General features: G+C 35.4%; 3 protein-coding genes across 10 annotated transcripts in view; 1 reads left to right on the plus strand and 2 right to left on the minus strand.

Annotated features, from left to right (window-relative positions):
• Positions 1 to 4,379, minus strand: part of LOC124160537 — a 45,090-nt gene extending 40,711 nt beyond the window's left edge. Inside the window, exons 1-2 of one of the 2 annotated variants that reach the window (XM_046536400.1) lie at positions 4,209 to 4,379; positions 2,858 to 3,011 (exon numbers count right to left, since the gene is read on the minus strand). In XM_046536400.1, the coding sequence (XP_046392356.1) occupies positions 2,858 to 3,011; positions 4,209 to 4,248 (194 nt within the window). In that variant the 5' untranslated portion in view covers positions 4,249 to 4,379. Of the gene's footprint in view, positions 1 to 2,857; positions 3,012 to 3,337; positions 3,451 to 4,208 lie in introns of those variants that run through there. The other variant, XM_046536401.1, reaches the window with a different exon arrangement.
• Positions 1,080 to 12,766, plus strand: part of LOC124160538 (dual specificity protein phosphatase 14-like) — a 204,822-nt gene continuing 193,135 nt past the window's right edge. For 2 of the 6 annotated variants that reach the window (XR_006865183.1, XR_006865184.1), the window contains exon 1: positions 4,729 to 4,897. The gene's annotated coding sequence lies outside the window, so the exon portion shown is untranslated. Of the gene's footprint in view, positions 1,170 to 1,290; positions 1,485 to 2,506; positions 2,582 to 4,500; positions 4,589 to 4,728; positions 4,898 to 12,766 lie in introns of those variants that run through there. The other 4 variants (XR_006865185.1, XR_006865181.1, XR_006865182.1 and 1 more) reach the window with 4 other exon arrangements.
• The window catches only part of LOC124160536, a 79,267-nt gene continuing 75,892 nt past the window's right edge, over positions 9,392 to 12,766 (minus strand). For both annotated transcript variants that reach the window (XM_046536399.1, XM_046536398.1), the window contains exon 8: positions 9,392 to 12,312. In XM_046536399.1, the coding sequence (XP_046392355.1) occupies positions 11,043 to 12,312 (1,270 nt within the window). In that variant the 3' untranslated portion in view covers positions 9,392 to 11,042. The remainder of the gene's footprint in view (positions 12,313 to 12,766) is intronic.

Below are 12,766 nucleotides of genomic sequence, written 5' to 3' on the forward strand. Positions count from 1 at the left end.
TATGATGCATTAGGGGTAGCTTCCCTCGAAATCTTGCTTGGGGGAGCAATTTATGAACCTAATTGAAGGAGCAATGTCCTTCTGGTCATAATTATTCTCAATTTTAAATTATCTGTAATCATTAGTCTGTATCATATTAATGGCTCGCTAATAAATTTTTCATATGCTTTAAATCAGTCGATAGATTTTTAGGCACTACCACAGCTTAGAAAAAATCAAGGTCGAATCCAAAACATTCTTCAAGTGTTCTAGAAAGAAAGCATTTCGGTTGAGGGGAGTTAATGTTGATTGGATGCACCTAATATTTGCTTCCTCACATTTCCTGGGGCTTCAAAATATAACCAACCCCTCCCACATTCTCTACGCTTTTGAAAAAAAATCACATTCGATTGGAAAAAAAATTGGCGGAATCATTTTTAATAAGAGAAACTTTTTTTACGTTAGAATTCAATTGTACTCATATTTTAATTACTAAATAAAGCAACACTTTTAACAGCTCCAGTCCTTAGATAGTGAGCTTTTTTGCCGTAGTTAAACGCTTGTAGAAAATTCCAGGTTTAAAATAATAATTTTTAAAAGAATAAAGGCATTTTAGTCCAATCAGTAGTCAAACGGCATCTCAAAATAATTAAAGAAAATGAAATAAATGTGGCCCAGATCACGTACCTGTTTTCACAAAAAATGCTGGGAAGCACAGAATGCAGTTGATATTTTAGTTAATTGCCTTCACATGATCTCCCCACCATCGTTTTAATTAATGCAAAATGAAGATATCACCCGAAAGTTACTACGGCTTATAGTCTGAGAAAATAGTTGAGTAGAAACAAATGCAGTTTTACGTGTGCTTTCGAAAGTAGAGCACAAGCTGTGGCTTTTGAAATTGCATTGCTCATTTTTAGTTCCCTCGGCACCGCCATTTTTAATCGAATATCTTGTGATCTCAAGGCTTTTCGCGAGAAAACAAATCATGCTTGGATCGATCAGCCAATTCAATAAATCAAGCTTTACCGTATATTTAAAGCACACTCCGTGACGAAAGAGGGGACCTAGCGCCAAATTTGAATTATAAAACACTAACGCTGCACGCATCGGAGGGTTGCGAATACCGATTTTCGGGAATAGAGTGTCTGAAAACGGACAGAAATTGGTTCTATTATTATTAAAAATTGGTAACTGCATCGATTTTCCTTTTCCTATGTAAAAATAAGACCTATTTATAATGATTTCAATAGCCATTGGCATTCATAGGTTATTCTTCTAACAATATTTTTACAATAATAATATTAACAGTTGCCAAAACGGAGGACATTGTCGTCATCATTTGTATTGTCCTCTCCCTTGAAGTATCGTAGAACATCGCATTCGTGCTCTTGATACAGCATCTGCATGCGCGGAAATGAATTTTAAAAAGTGAATTGAAGAAAGAATAAGTCCTGAGCTGGATATTTTTCTACGACCGGCAGATCAGGAAGCGACTAAGAAAGGTAACTCTATGATGGCCTGAAATTCAAGTAGACTGCTAAGCTATAGGAGGGATATCAAAAGTGACCATTTCTGAATTACCAGCGGTTCATTCAATAATCCACGCGCAAACGTGTCGCTAATTACCTGATATTTCGGTTTGGTATTTTGCTGTTGCTTTGGAATTTTCTGAAAAAATCTTGTTATCATTCCTAACCTTGACGCACTCATAATTTAAGTTTTTTAATCATAATTTCCCTTACGTTTCACGTGCGTTGGAGAGATATTTATAATTTCCGGAGAACCTTTTCGTGCTATTAACTTTCTGTTTGTCGCGTGTGGATAAGAAAACGCGGAATCCTATATTAACTTTTGGGGAATATTTTGTGAAATATAATTATAATATTGTTTCCTATAACCTTCCATTTCCTACGAGATGTGCGCTCTTGTAATTCGAGGAACGCTGATTTGAAAAAGCGCTATTAAGGTTTCAAATACTCGTGTGCTGGAGTAAAAGTTAATGCATGGTATAATGTAGTTTTTAGAATTATAATTTGATTTTGATTTGAATTAGGTTGGACTTAAGATGGACGAATTTTTAATCACTAAATTTTTACACTCTTAATTGCCTGTAAACTATTTGCCATGCTTTTGAAGTCATCGGCACCCCGCGATTTAAAGCACGACAAACAGATTTCGAACATGGCGCGTTTCATTGTTGCCGAGAACTGAAACGATTTTTTTTTCTAAAAGCTAAGTTTATTTAGGAATTACATTAACTCTGCTAATTTATCGGTAAGCATATCTTGGCGTACAGATATTCTGCGGTTAAATATAAGAAAATAGCAATGACATACAAAAATACTCGATCAGTTTCACACTATCGTCAACGTAATCATTTGATCAGTATTGTAAAATGGTGTTTTCCGTTGGAAATTAATAAATAAATAAACGTGAACGATTTCGGGACTGTAATTGTTATCAGTATATCAAAATGGGACTATGCTATCACACGGGAATAATCGATTAAATAATTTATTTGCAGATAAATTAATGAATATTCCTTCTACGACGCCATCTTCTCCAGAAAACAGTTGTTTGAATAAACATGTCTCTGGTGGTGAGTACATACTACAAATGATTTTTTTTAGTCCGTTGCGTCCTTAAATCAGCATATGATAAGGGAAAATCCATCAGTATGCTTCTATACACTTAATTGTGACTGGCATTCCCACACAATACTATTTTTTCGCCAAAATTGATAGGCTGATTGAAAATATAACCGTTCATATACCTTTATTAATTAGTTAACTTCGTCCACTGGTATTCACAAAGTGAAAAATTCGGAGCACCTTAGGATATTCAACACTTTAGAAGTAAATAGAAATGAACTTACCTGACACTGATTTCTTTATTACTCTCCCTCGGGTTCTGCCTTGCCAATTTCTTCCGCCATTCGTTAGCAAAGATCATGAAAGCATTTGGAGGCCTCGGTATCTTTTGTGGTGTGGCCCTGCTACGCGGCTGCAAACCGTGACCTGCGGATGTAGCTGTCGGGTGGAATACATTGGAAAGCACACATTACAGTTAATTCATGATTAATAAATCGTGAAACGTCGTAAATTAATGAAAAAAGCACTTTCAGAAAAATTTAAGCTTCTTATGTGATCGAGCTGGAAAAAAGTTTTACGCTATTTTACGTAGCAGTTCCTTGTTTTCATTTATCTTTAACGTAACGTGTTAAAATCACACTTAATGAAACGGTAAAAATTCTTAATTTTCTTAGCTCGACTTTGAATCAATGATAATTAGAAGTTGGAAATGTCTATGGTAATTCTTAGATTCAAGTTTACGAGCGAAATAAATCCGTCCTTACGTTCTGTCGGCATCCCAATGCTGCTTGTGCGTGTTGTAAAAAGTGAGGTAATAATTTTAAATCGTACTTTGCAAGTAAAAATAGATGCTGCGTTTCCTCTCACACGGTGTTTACGATAACGAGTTAGTTTACTTCTCGGACATAAGCCATGTGGTTTACGTTGCCAGGAGACACAAGGATATAAAAGCTACACTTATACTAAAATAAATTATGACATTTTAAACTATTATGCACAATTTCAAATACCTAATTTTACAGAGTGGAGAATTTCTTTGGGCAAAATTCACATTTATTACTTAAGATGTCAATTAAATTTAATAACATGCAATCTTGAAAGAGTCAAAATTATTAATAGGCCAAATTGTATACAAATAATATTTACTGCCTTTTGATTTTCCGCTTTTACGTTCATAGTATAGTTGATAAGATGACAATTAGTGCAGTAGGAGAAAATAAAAATTAATTATGCAAAATATTTAACTTGCTGAAAAGGAATGTACCAGAAAAACATTTTGGTGTCAGGCGGCGGCGAAGACCTGAGGAAAATAAACAAATAAGATAGGCGATGATAGGGAGGGGGATAATAGATCAATAAAATCATATGCTGATGGGCGAAATAGAGAACACTCAGGTATTTTCAGCTTAAATAATTATGAAAAGCCAAGTATCGCTATTGGTTACTTGTGTTGTGTCAAGGTATCCAGCTACAATAATCTGGATCTGATTTAACTATGCCATATTTTCTCCACCAGATTGTTGAAAAATACCTTGTTCATCTACCTTCATTCCATCTGCTCAAGGAAAAGTAAAAATTAGTAAATAAAAACATTTTTTCCTTTGATTAATGCCTTAACATGAAGAAGGTACTTACAAGCTCCGTCGTTTCCGAGTGTTCTTGAATACACATCCATGTCGAAGAAATTATTTTGGATATACAGTCTTGGGAAGGAGTACTGTTGTGAATGACGATTCCTTTACTATGCCACTTTTGGCTTTGAGCTTTCAGTCGTCACAAATTCAGAACAATCCTCTTTTTGTCGGCTTTGAAAATTATGTGTTTGAATTGATTGTTTAAACACGCGTTCCCATGGAACTCGCTCGTCAAATTAATTAATTACCCATCCCAATGGAAGGGCGCACATGTTCAGTTGGGTAATATTTTTATAATCCTTATTGAACTGCATTGTCGACGCGCGTGAGAGAAGAGGCGTTATTATCGTGTTACATTGTCGCAGCCAATTAATTAATAAGGTGATGATTAGATAGTCGACTGCATTCCGTGTTTTAAGTGTCCACTTCTCCATCTGTTTAATAATTTATCGTAATCTCTTTAAAGTTTCTCCGCGCTGGATCGCAACGTTTTTTAAAAATGGCGGGAAACAAGAGAGTGGCGATGTAGCGTCAAATTTTCCACCCATTATTGTTTTGAATAGTTTTGTAAGTTTTGAACACGCGTGTTTTGAAGTTTTGAATCATGAATATCTCTCGGCGAATGGCATTGACCATGTCATAACTGAGAAAAGTGTTGGCAAATTGCGAGTGTGACTGGAATTATGACAGGTAATGTTCACTTGTCCGAATCTCTGACTGTGTATCAAGAACTGAAAGGCTATGCATGACATCATTGGGAACGGATGTATCTATAATGGTTGTACAAAGGAAATATTCATCAAAATTCGTTGTATAATTCCCATATTTCATAAAATTATCCCTGGTGTAAATATCCTTTGGCCATTGGCAAGAAAAACATGGTAAACGCTGTCTCAGAATTGTTGTCGCTATATGCATGCCTTATGTGCCCTGTGGTTTCATTGTTGAAAATTAAGTTATTCTACGGCTTGATTATGTGCTGAATCCTGAAATGGGCTTTTGTGCCCGTATGTACTCAATTGCTTGCCTCATTGTTAAGTTAAAAGCGTGATGTGGAGTGTAAAAATGTGCTGCCTGACTGTGACCGGGTGTGCTGTCACACATTGAACTTGATTCTATCACTTTGTTTACCGTATTTTCACCCTGTACATAGGCATTTCATCATTCAATGTACTGTCACACTTATGGACATTCTTAAGTTTGTGACTCACTTTTTCTGTACTCACAATCTTGGCTCATTTTTGTCACACTGTCAGTCGTAGACTTAATTCACCATGGCATAAGACGTGTATCGTGAAGTATTTGCTGATATCTTTCAAAGTTGTTTTCATCATTTAATAGAACAAGTTATATTTGATGCCCTCAATCAGTTTTAGCCCCTACGTTTAGTAATGAAAATCATGTTAATGTTTGGACTGAATTTGTTGCTCCTCACGAAAACTTGATTCAATCGAACCAGGTTCTGAAATGAAACTTCATCTTCTGGCAACAAGGTCAGATTCATCATTTACATGATGAATCAGTTCCTTGAAGACATGCGCTGAGACTCAATTTTAATACTGAAAATAAAATGGATAAATTATCTTGAAAATGGCAACATTGGTAAACAGGGTCGGATCCCGGATTTTTTCTGGGGAGGTCACAAGAGTCTGACAGGCAAGCAGTCTTCTCATACGTGATATGAAAGACAAGGTACAACAATTACTATTTGAATATTCTCTCCATTTTAATATGAAGGTTATTAATGTGAAATTAAATTATCGAGGCTCCATAATGCACAGAAAAAAATGAATGCAATGATAACTGCATAAAAAATTTGGTCTATTTTTTGAGCATCTGGGGGGGGGGGGGGGCACGTGCCCCCCTAGATCCGCCTATGTTGGCTAATAAAAAAATAGAAAACTTTTGCAATTACCGTATAATTTCTGAATCCCTATTTATTCTGTTTGTGCCACAAGGTTCATGATTTCCATTTTATTTATATGGAAACATATTATTAAAAAAATTCATTTGTCATTCCTTGGCCTCCAACTAACTTAATTCCTTGTGTGATTGGTTGTTTCTTATTGTCAAAGAAACAAGGTTGCTTCTTATGCTAATGATGTTTCTGAATTCTTTATCTTTCTACAAGGTTTGGTTCTGTATTTTAGAATGTGTCCATTAGCTGTGTAGCATGCTATTTTGGTTGCTCAGTTAATAGATAGGGGAGCATGGTTGGCCAGCGGGAAGAACTTTGTGTTCCCCCCAGTACTAGGTGGATTGGAATTCTGTTAGATTTAGCAAATATAAGTTCTAGAAGACTTACGCTCCCCCCTGAATTTTGTCTATCTTCATGGTCATTTATTTATTCCAGTTCTTTCATTACCAAGGGTTACCATAAGAAGGTAATTCAACAATTATAGCTAGTAGTTTACTTATTTCCTAACTCAAGTTAATGACTATTAGTAATAACCAAAATAAATGCCTAGCAATTAGTGCATTTGATATTCATGATTTATCTGGTGGTTTATTATTAAGGTAGATATTCTATAAGCTAAGCAGGGTTTTCATTGAGAGTTTTGTGAATCACCACCGGCCTATACCTCTCTTACATTGAAAATTTCTCTTCCAGTCATAGTAAGGCCTATTCCATTTTATTTTAGCTATAACTCCTATTAACTTTCTTCTCCTTCCCTGCTTATGTAAAATTCTTCCCTATATCAAGACTATTTTTAGTGTCCCCTTTAGTCCTTTCTATATCCTGACTGTCTTCCTCCGTATCATTAGAAGTTTCCTTTCCTCCTCCACTGTGTGTGGTCCTTCATCAGTCCTTTTCCTCTCTCTCTATTTCACGTTTATCATTCTCCCCCACACCCACGTCTTGAGTGCCTCCAGTCTTCCCTTATCCTCTTTCCTCAGTGTATGGCAGATGAGAAAATGAGAGAAATTTTGTGAACTTTCGTGGTGACACAGAGAGTGAATGTTTTCACTTGTTTACCTTCTCTTGTTTCCACCTGAGACCCTTCATGTATAAAAATTTTCTCTTATATAAAGGGATGTATCACATTTGATACAAATTACATACATTCACATACATTACATTACACATACAACTCGTACATTATTAAAGACCTTCCCTTCATCCCTTTCACTGCTTTGCATACATTTTTGTATGATTGCTTTCTGGCTCCTGTAAACATACCTATCTGTCTACTGAGGTCAAAAAAATTCGTGTTTTCTTTTTCTAATATGTCTGTTTGGGTTAATGAAGCTTGCTTATTCCCTCTTTGTTTGTGTTCATTATTTTTGCCTACAATTTCTTGATATTTGAACAAGAATTGGAAGGATGAAGGTTGGAAAGGCAGTATGGCATCATTATCTACTGAGATGAGTACATCTTGGGAGGCGGCTACATTACATTATTTGTGTCTATTGGACACCATTAACATTTCCACTTCTGGCCTAGAGTTTTAGCTAGCATAGCAAGAACTGCTCACCAGATACCAGTAAAGTTATTCCTTGAAGTTACATATAGAACATATTTCCCTTAGTTCTTTAGGTAATGCATTGCAAAATCTAACATCAGCACAAACATGGTTTTTACTATACATGGTGAGATTTTGGGATACAATCCTGAAGTCTTTAGAAGCTCTTGTATTGTAATTATGTACATCACCATTTATTCCAATATCAAACATGCTTCTGCATTGAAGGATAAAAACAATAGATGAAAATACAAATATATATATAGACAAGGTAATGCAAGTATACCCAGAGTTTTAAAATGCTCCCGGCAGCTACTTCTGCCAGAAATACCTTGAATAACCCTAATGGCTGATTTCTAGAGTCTAAAAAGCCTAATACAGTGTTGAGAGTGGCCCCAAACCACAGTTCCATACTTCAGCCTACTATTAATATAAGCATGGTAGACAGAAAGGGCCGTGTTGGTGTCAGTGAGACTTTGATCATTCGAAGGAGATAACATCCAGATGCCACTTTGGTACAAAGAATATCAATATGCATTTCCCAGGGTAATGATTTATGCACATCTAGTCCCAGGAATTTCATTCCAGTGGAAGAACTTAAAATTTTACCATTTACTCTCAGAAGTGGAGTAGAAGTTATTTTCCTTTGACGGGTATGAAACGGTATAAACATAGATTTTTTTATCATTGATGAGTACATTGTTATCGTCACGCCATATACTCATTGCATTAATATTTCCTTGTACTTCATCATACTTAAAATACTTTGAGTAAAATAAATAGGTTGTGTCATCAGCATACATGTAAACAGTACCGCCATTAAAATAGGAGGGAAGATTGTTAATACAGATAAGGAAAAGAAGAGGACCCAAAATAGACCCTTGAGGAACACCTTTAGTGACTTTTAAAGGGGTAGATGTTGCATAAAAACTTATAGTCGAGGAAAAGATACTCACTGATTGAGGTCTGGTTCAAAGTTTTCTATTTTGGGATCTAGTGATACAGTAGACTTGGTTTATAACTAACATAGAATTTGTATTTGACAAAGTGTAACCCTTGATAGTGAGTGTCATACCATAGTCTGCTCATTTTCACATTCTTTCGATGTTTTTGTGTAATTTTGTTCTTATGGTCCCTGATGTTAAAATTGTCCTCTCATGCACATTCATACTGTCTGCTCAAAAAACTAATAAAGCTGAGTTTGAATGTGATGATAATATTTTCTATATTGCTTAAAGGTGCCCCCAATTACAAGCAATTTATTGGAAGACAATTACAAGCATGTAGATGAAGCACATTTAAAACCACTCTGGCTCTAGATACCAAGACAGGACTCAAACTCGCAACCTTTAGCTTGGCTGGCAAAAACTTAACTCTGCTGCCACAAAAGCGCCAATATTTATGAATTTATACATGTTATAAAGGGCACTTTTTTCATCATAATTTTAGGTGCATGATTCTGCATTGCTTTGCATTATATTTTAATTTTTTAAATTTATTTTATCATATGCATGTAGTTATATGTAATAAAAAATTGCTTTTTTGTGAGAATGTTAGGGCAAAGCACCAATTTGATTACTCATAGGTCATAAAAAAGTCTTTCAATTGTAATCAAAGTTTAATAAATGTTATTTTTACATGCTTACTACATTTACTGTTGTTTTAAAATTGGTACCTTGTTCAGAAAAAGAATTGCTATAATTTTTTTTTCAATGTGAGGATACCAACATTGGTGTATATTAGAGTTTCAGGTTTTGGCTACATTTTAATGTGCATGACTTCATTGGCACTTTATAATGTGTTGTAATTTTCTCCACTATGTTGTAATTGTCATCAGCAAGTACATATAATGCATATATCCATTGATTTGAATATTGACCAAAAATTAGTTTCCTTAGCAGGTTGTCCTCCCTGCCTTACTTGTAATATAAAACCTGTCAAACAGAGGATCTAGTACCCAACATTTAGGGCTAAATTTTATGTGTAGTACATTGCCCTTCTTGGAAGTTCCCATGCAAAAATGTCCAGCTCCACCACTGCCTGTAGTGCCAATAGGCTCCAATTTAACCAATAAGCTCCACTCTCACCTATCTAGATCAACTCAGAGCTCAACTCACTAAATCCAGCAGTAGCCAGTGGCAGATAAATATGGGCGGTCCAGGGGTGCACCCCACCTTACGGAGCTGCCCACATTGCCATACATTGCAAAACCACAATTTTAACTTTTTATATCATAGGATGTTATTGTCTTTTATATGTGTATAACCAGTTTAGATAAAACTTAGTTTCTTTCTTCAGTTTGGATTAAACTTTGCATGTGACATGATTATTTTTTATTACAATAAAAGCTAAGGTAGCTCAATATATCTTGATTTATTTCTGTATCTGCTAGTGGTGATAGCTGTCTCATTTTATCTTTGAAATGTATCAAAATTTTCTACTGTAAATATTTTACCCCCAGATAATGGTATGAACGTAAATGCTTCTTGTTCCTTTATTCAAGAAAGTATGGGTGTGTTATGACCAAAAGGATATATTTGTTGGTCAAGGCATTCTTTATGCAAATAACTTGTAACAATTGGTGGAATGGGAAATTTAACTTTTGATCATTCATTTAAAAACTTTGTTTTGGCAGTTTGTGAGCCTGATATATTTTTAGTTATCATCATTCATGGATTCGTGATCCCAGTCATGTTAAGTGAGATCTTCACTTAGTTCTTAGTTCATTAATTATTAATCATTAACTATTATCATTAATTATTTTGATTGTGTTCCGGTATTCTTCTCGGTCTCTGAACTGGTTATTGCAGTCGTATTGGCCGGTGTTTCGGAAAACAACTCGTGTTCCATTATGAAGGCGTTTTACTGTCTCAGTCTAGGATTTCACACAGAGTGAAACATTTGTGACTTATGTTTAGGTTCATGAAATTGCAAATGCGTGCCAATTTAACTGCAATAACCTGGTGCGGACCCCAAGGAGAATACCTGAATATTATTCACCAGAAAAAATCAAAATCGTTTATTATTTGATGGTGTGTTCATGATGCTTGATCTGTAATTACTGCTTATTGAGTGAAGATAACTCTCTGTGGTTGTTTAAAAATGGCCAAAGATGGAGTATCTCTTGACCTCTAGATTTGCATGATTCAATGTTGATAGGTTTAGAGCAAATTTAACTAAGGTTTTGTGACAATGCATCATCCAAGAGGATAACTTGTACCAGAACATGCCTGCCATTAAGGAAGGACCTTTTAAAAATCTGAAACTTTTCAATTGTTTCTTGCTAAATATTCAATCTTTTGTAAAAATAAATCATTGCAATTATTAGTGAAAATTTTTATTGTTGTAATATCACAAAATAAGTATTCAATTTAAGAATTGGCATCTGAAGGATTTGTGTCTAGTTTTGATGCTAAGTTAATGATTTTTTTAACATATGAAGCGATGTATGCCTCAGTACTATTGAAGTCTTGTTCGCGGTTGAATTGAAGTATGTTTTCATTGGCACTTGACTCAGGTAGATTTTCTAGCTCCTCACTCACATTCATTTCTTTTGAGATTTTCGTCTTCAAATTTTCTAGGTTTAAGTCTATGTTCTGAGATTTGTAAATTTTGAAAACTGACTTTATAAAGTGGGACAAATTAGCATCATCCAATGCTGAGTCTAATGTCTTGTTGAACTTAATGTCCCTGATGTTATTCTTTTCATTTGCAATTTGCAATATGATGTCTTTGAGAATTAGTTTCATTTCTTCAACGGTGGAATTGCTTGCTTTAATATCAGAGACATCTGACATATTTTTTGAGCCAAATAAAGACTGATCTGTCAAGGCACCTATCATGTCTTGTATCTGCTTAGTGTCATTGTCTCCACCCTTTGCTTTGGTGTCCGTCAAGCTTACCTCACTATCAGTGCCATTTTCAGAAGATCTCTTGCGTTCAACTCTGTGATGCAAATCATATGGATTTTCATCAGGAGAGGGAATGTCAAGATCGAAGAGGAATTCGCCTGGATCTGTGCTGATTTCTTGTACCTTAGGGGAAGTTTCATTTACTTTACTTTGGTTCGCAGGCTTGCGGGGCACTTCTGTCGCTGCCTTTGGTTCATTTACATCATTTAGACTCGCTGGACCAGATAGTGGATTCCTGTTGATGTGAATCTCTGAATCTACTTTTGTACTGATAAGACCCTCAGTTGAAGTTTTATCTGGCTTCTTTTTCTGTAAACTAGCAATAACTGAAATGTTTTCATTTGTGTCAACGTCTTTCACTACTGCTGACACATGGTGGAATTCAAAATCATGATTGGAGATGTCACCAGGTATTTTACTCCAGGCGTCTTCTTTTACTTGGTCTCCATCAAGGGCTCCAATGGTTGTTTCGTTGGTATTTTCATGCAGCAGAGAGCATAGCTCAGATTTTGTCTCCTCTCCAAATCCATTCAAATTCCTAACCAAAGACATTACTTCATCCCGTGTTCTTTGATTTTCTCCTGCCGTTTCAGTTGACAGCCACTCATTTCCTTCTCTTATCGTTGCTGTTAATCCACTTCCTAAGTCTTCCATCATTGTGGCTATCTGCTTTGTTTGTGAATGTAGAGCCTCTTTAATTTCACTGGCCTCATGGTTCAAACCTTGGCTCCTGTGTAGGAAACAAAAAATTGTGAGTTAGCTTACACAGAAACTTGGTATTCACACTAATGCATTCAATTATGTTAGTGGAGATTGTGAGCTTGCTCTTTGAAAAATTAGTTTTAGGAATGATTAATATGATTAAAATACAAATGGTAACTTCCACACTATTTAATGTAACACTTATCGACCGACCATGGTTTTGACACTTTGTGTCATTTTCAAGGAAAGTGTTGAAACCATGGTCCGCCTTTAAGTGTTAAATTAAGTAGTGTGGAAATTACCATTTTTGTTTTAATCATGGATATAGCAATTTTCCACGAAATTAAGCCTGAAACGATTTTATACATTTAGGAATGACTCGGGGCCTAAGGAAGCAATCGTATTGGATGGTGAGAAATATTATTCTTGGGATTCATGTGGAAGATAGTTGAATAGGGTGGTTTCCTATTATTTTTTTATTG

Source organism: Ischnura elegans, chromosome 6 (genome assembly GCF_921293095.1).
Source record: "Ischnura elegans chromosome 6, ioIscEleg1.1, whole genome shotgun sequence".
Classification (NCBI taxonomy): Eukaryota; Metazoa; Arthropoda; class Insecta; order Odonata; family Coenagrionidae; genus Ischnura; species Ischnura elegans.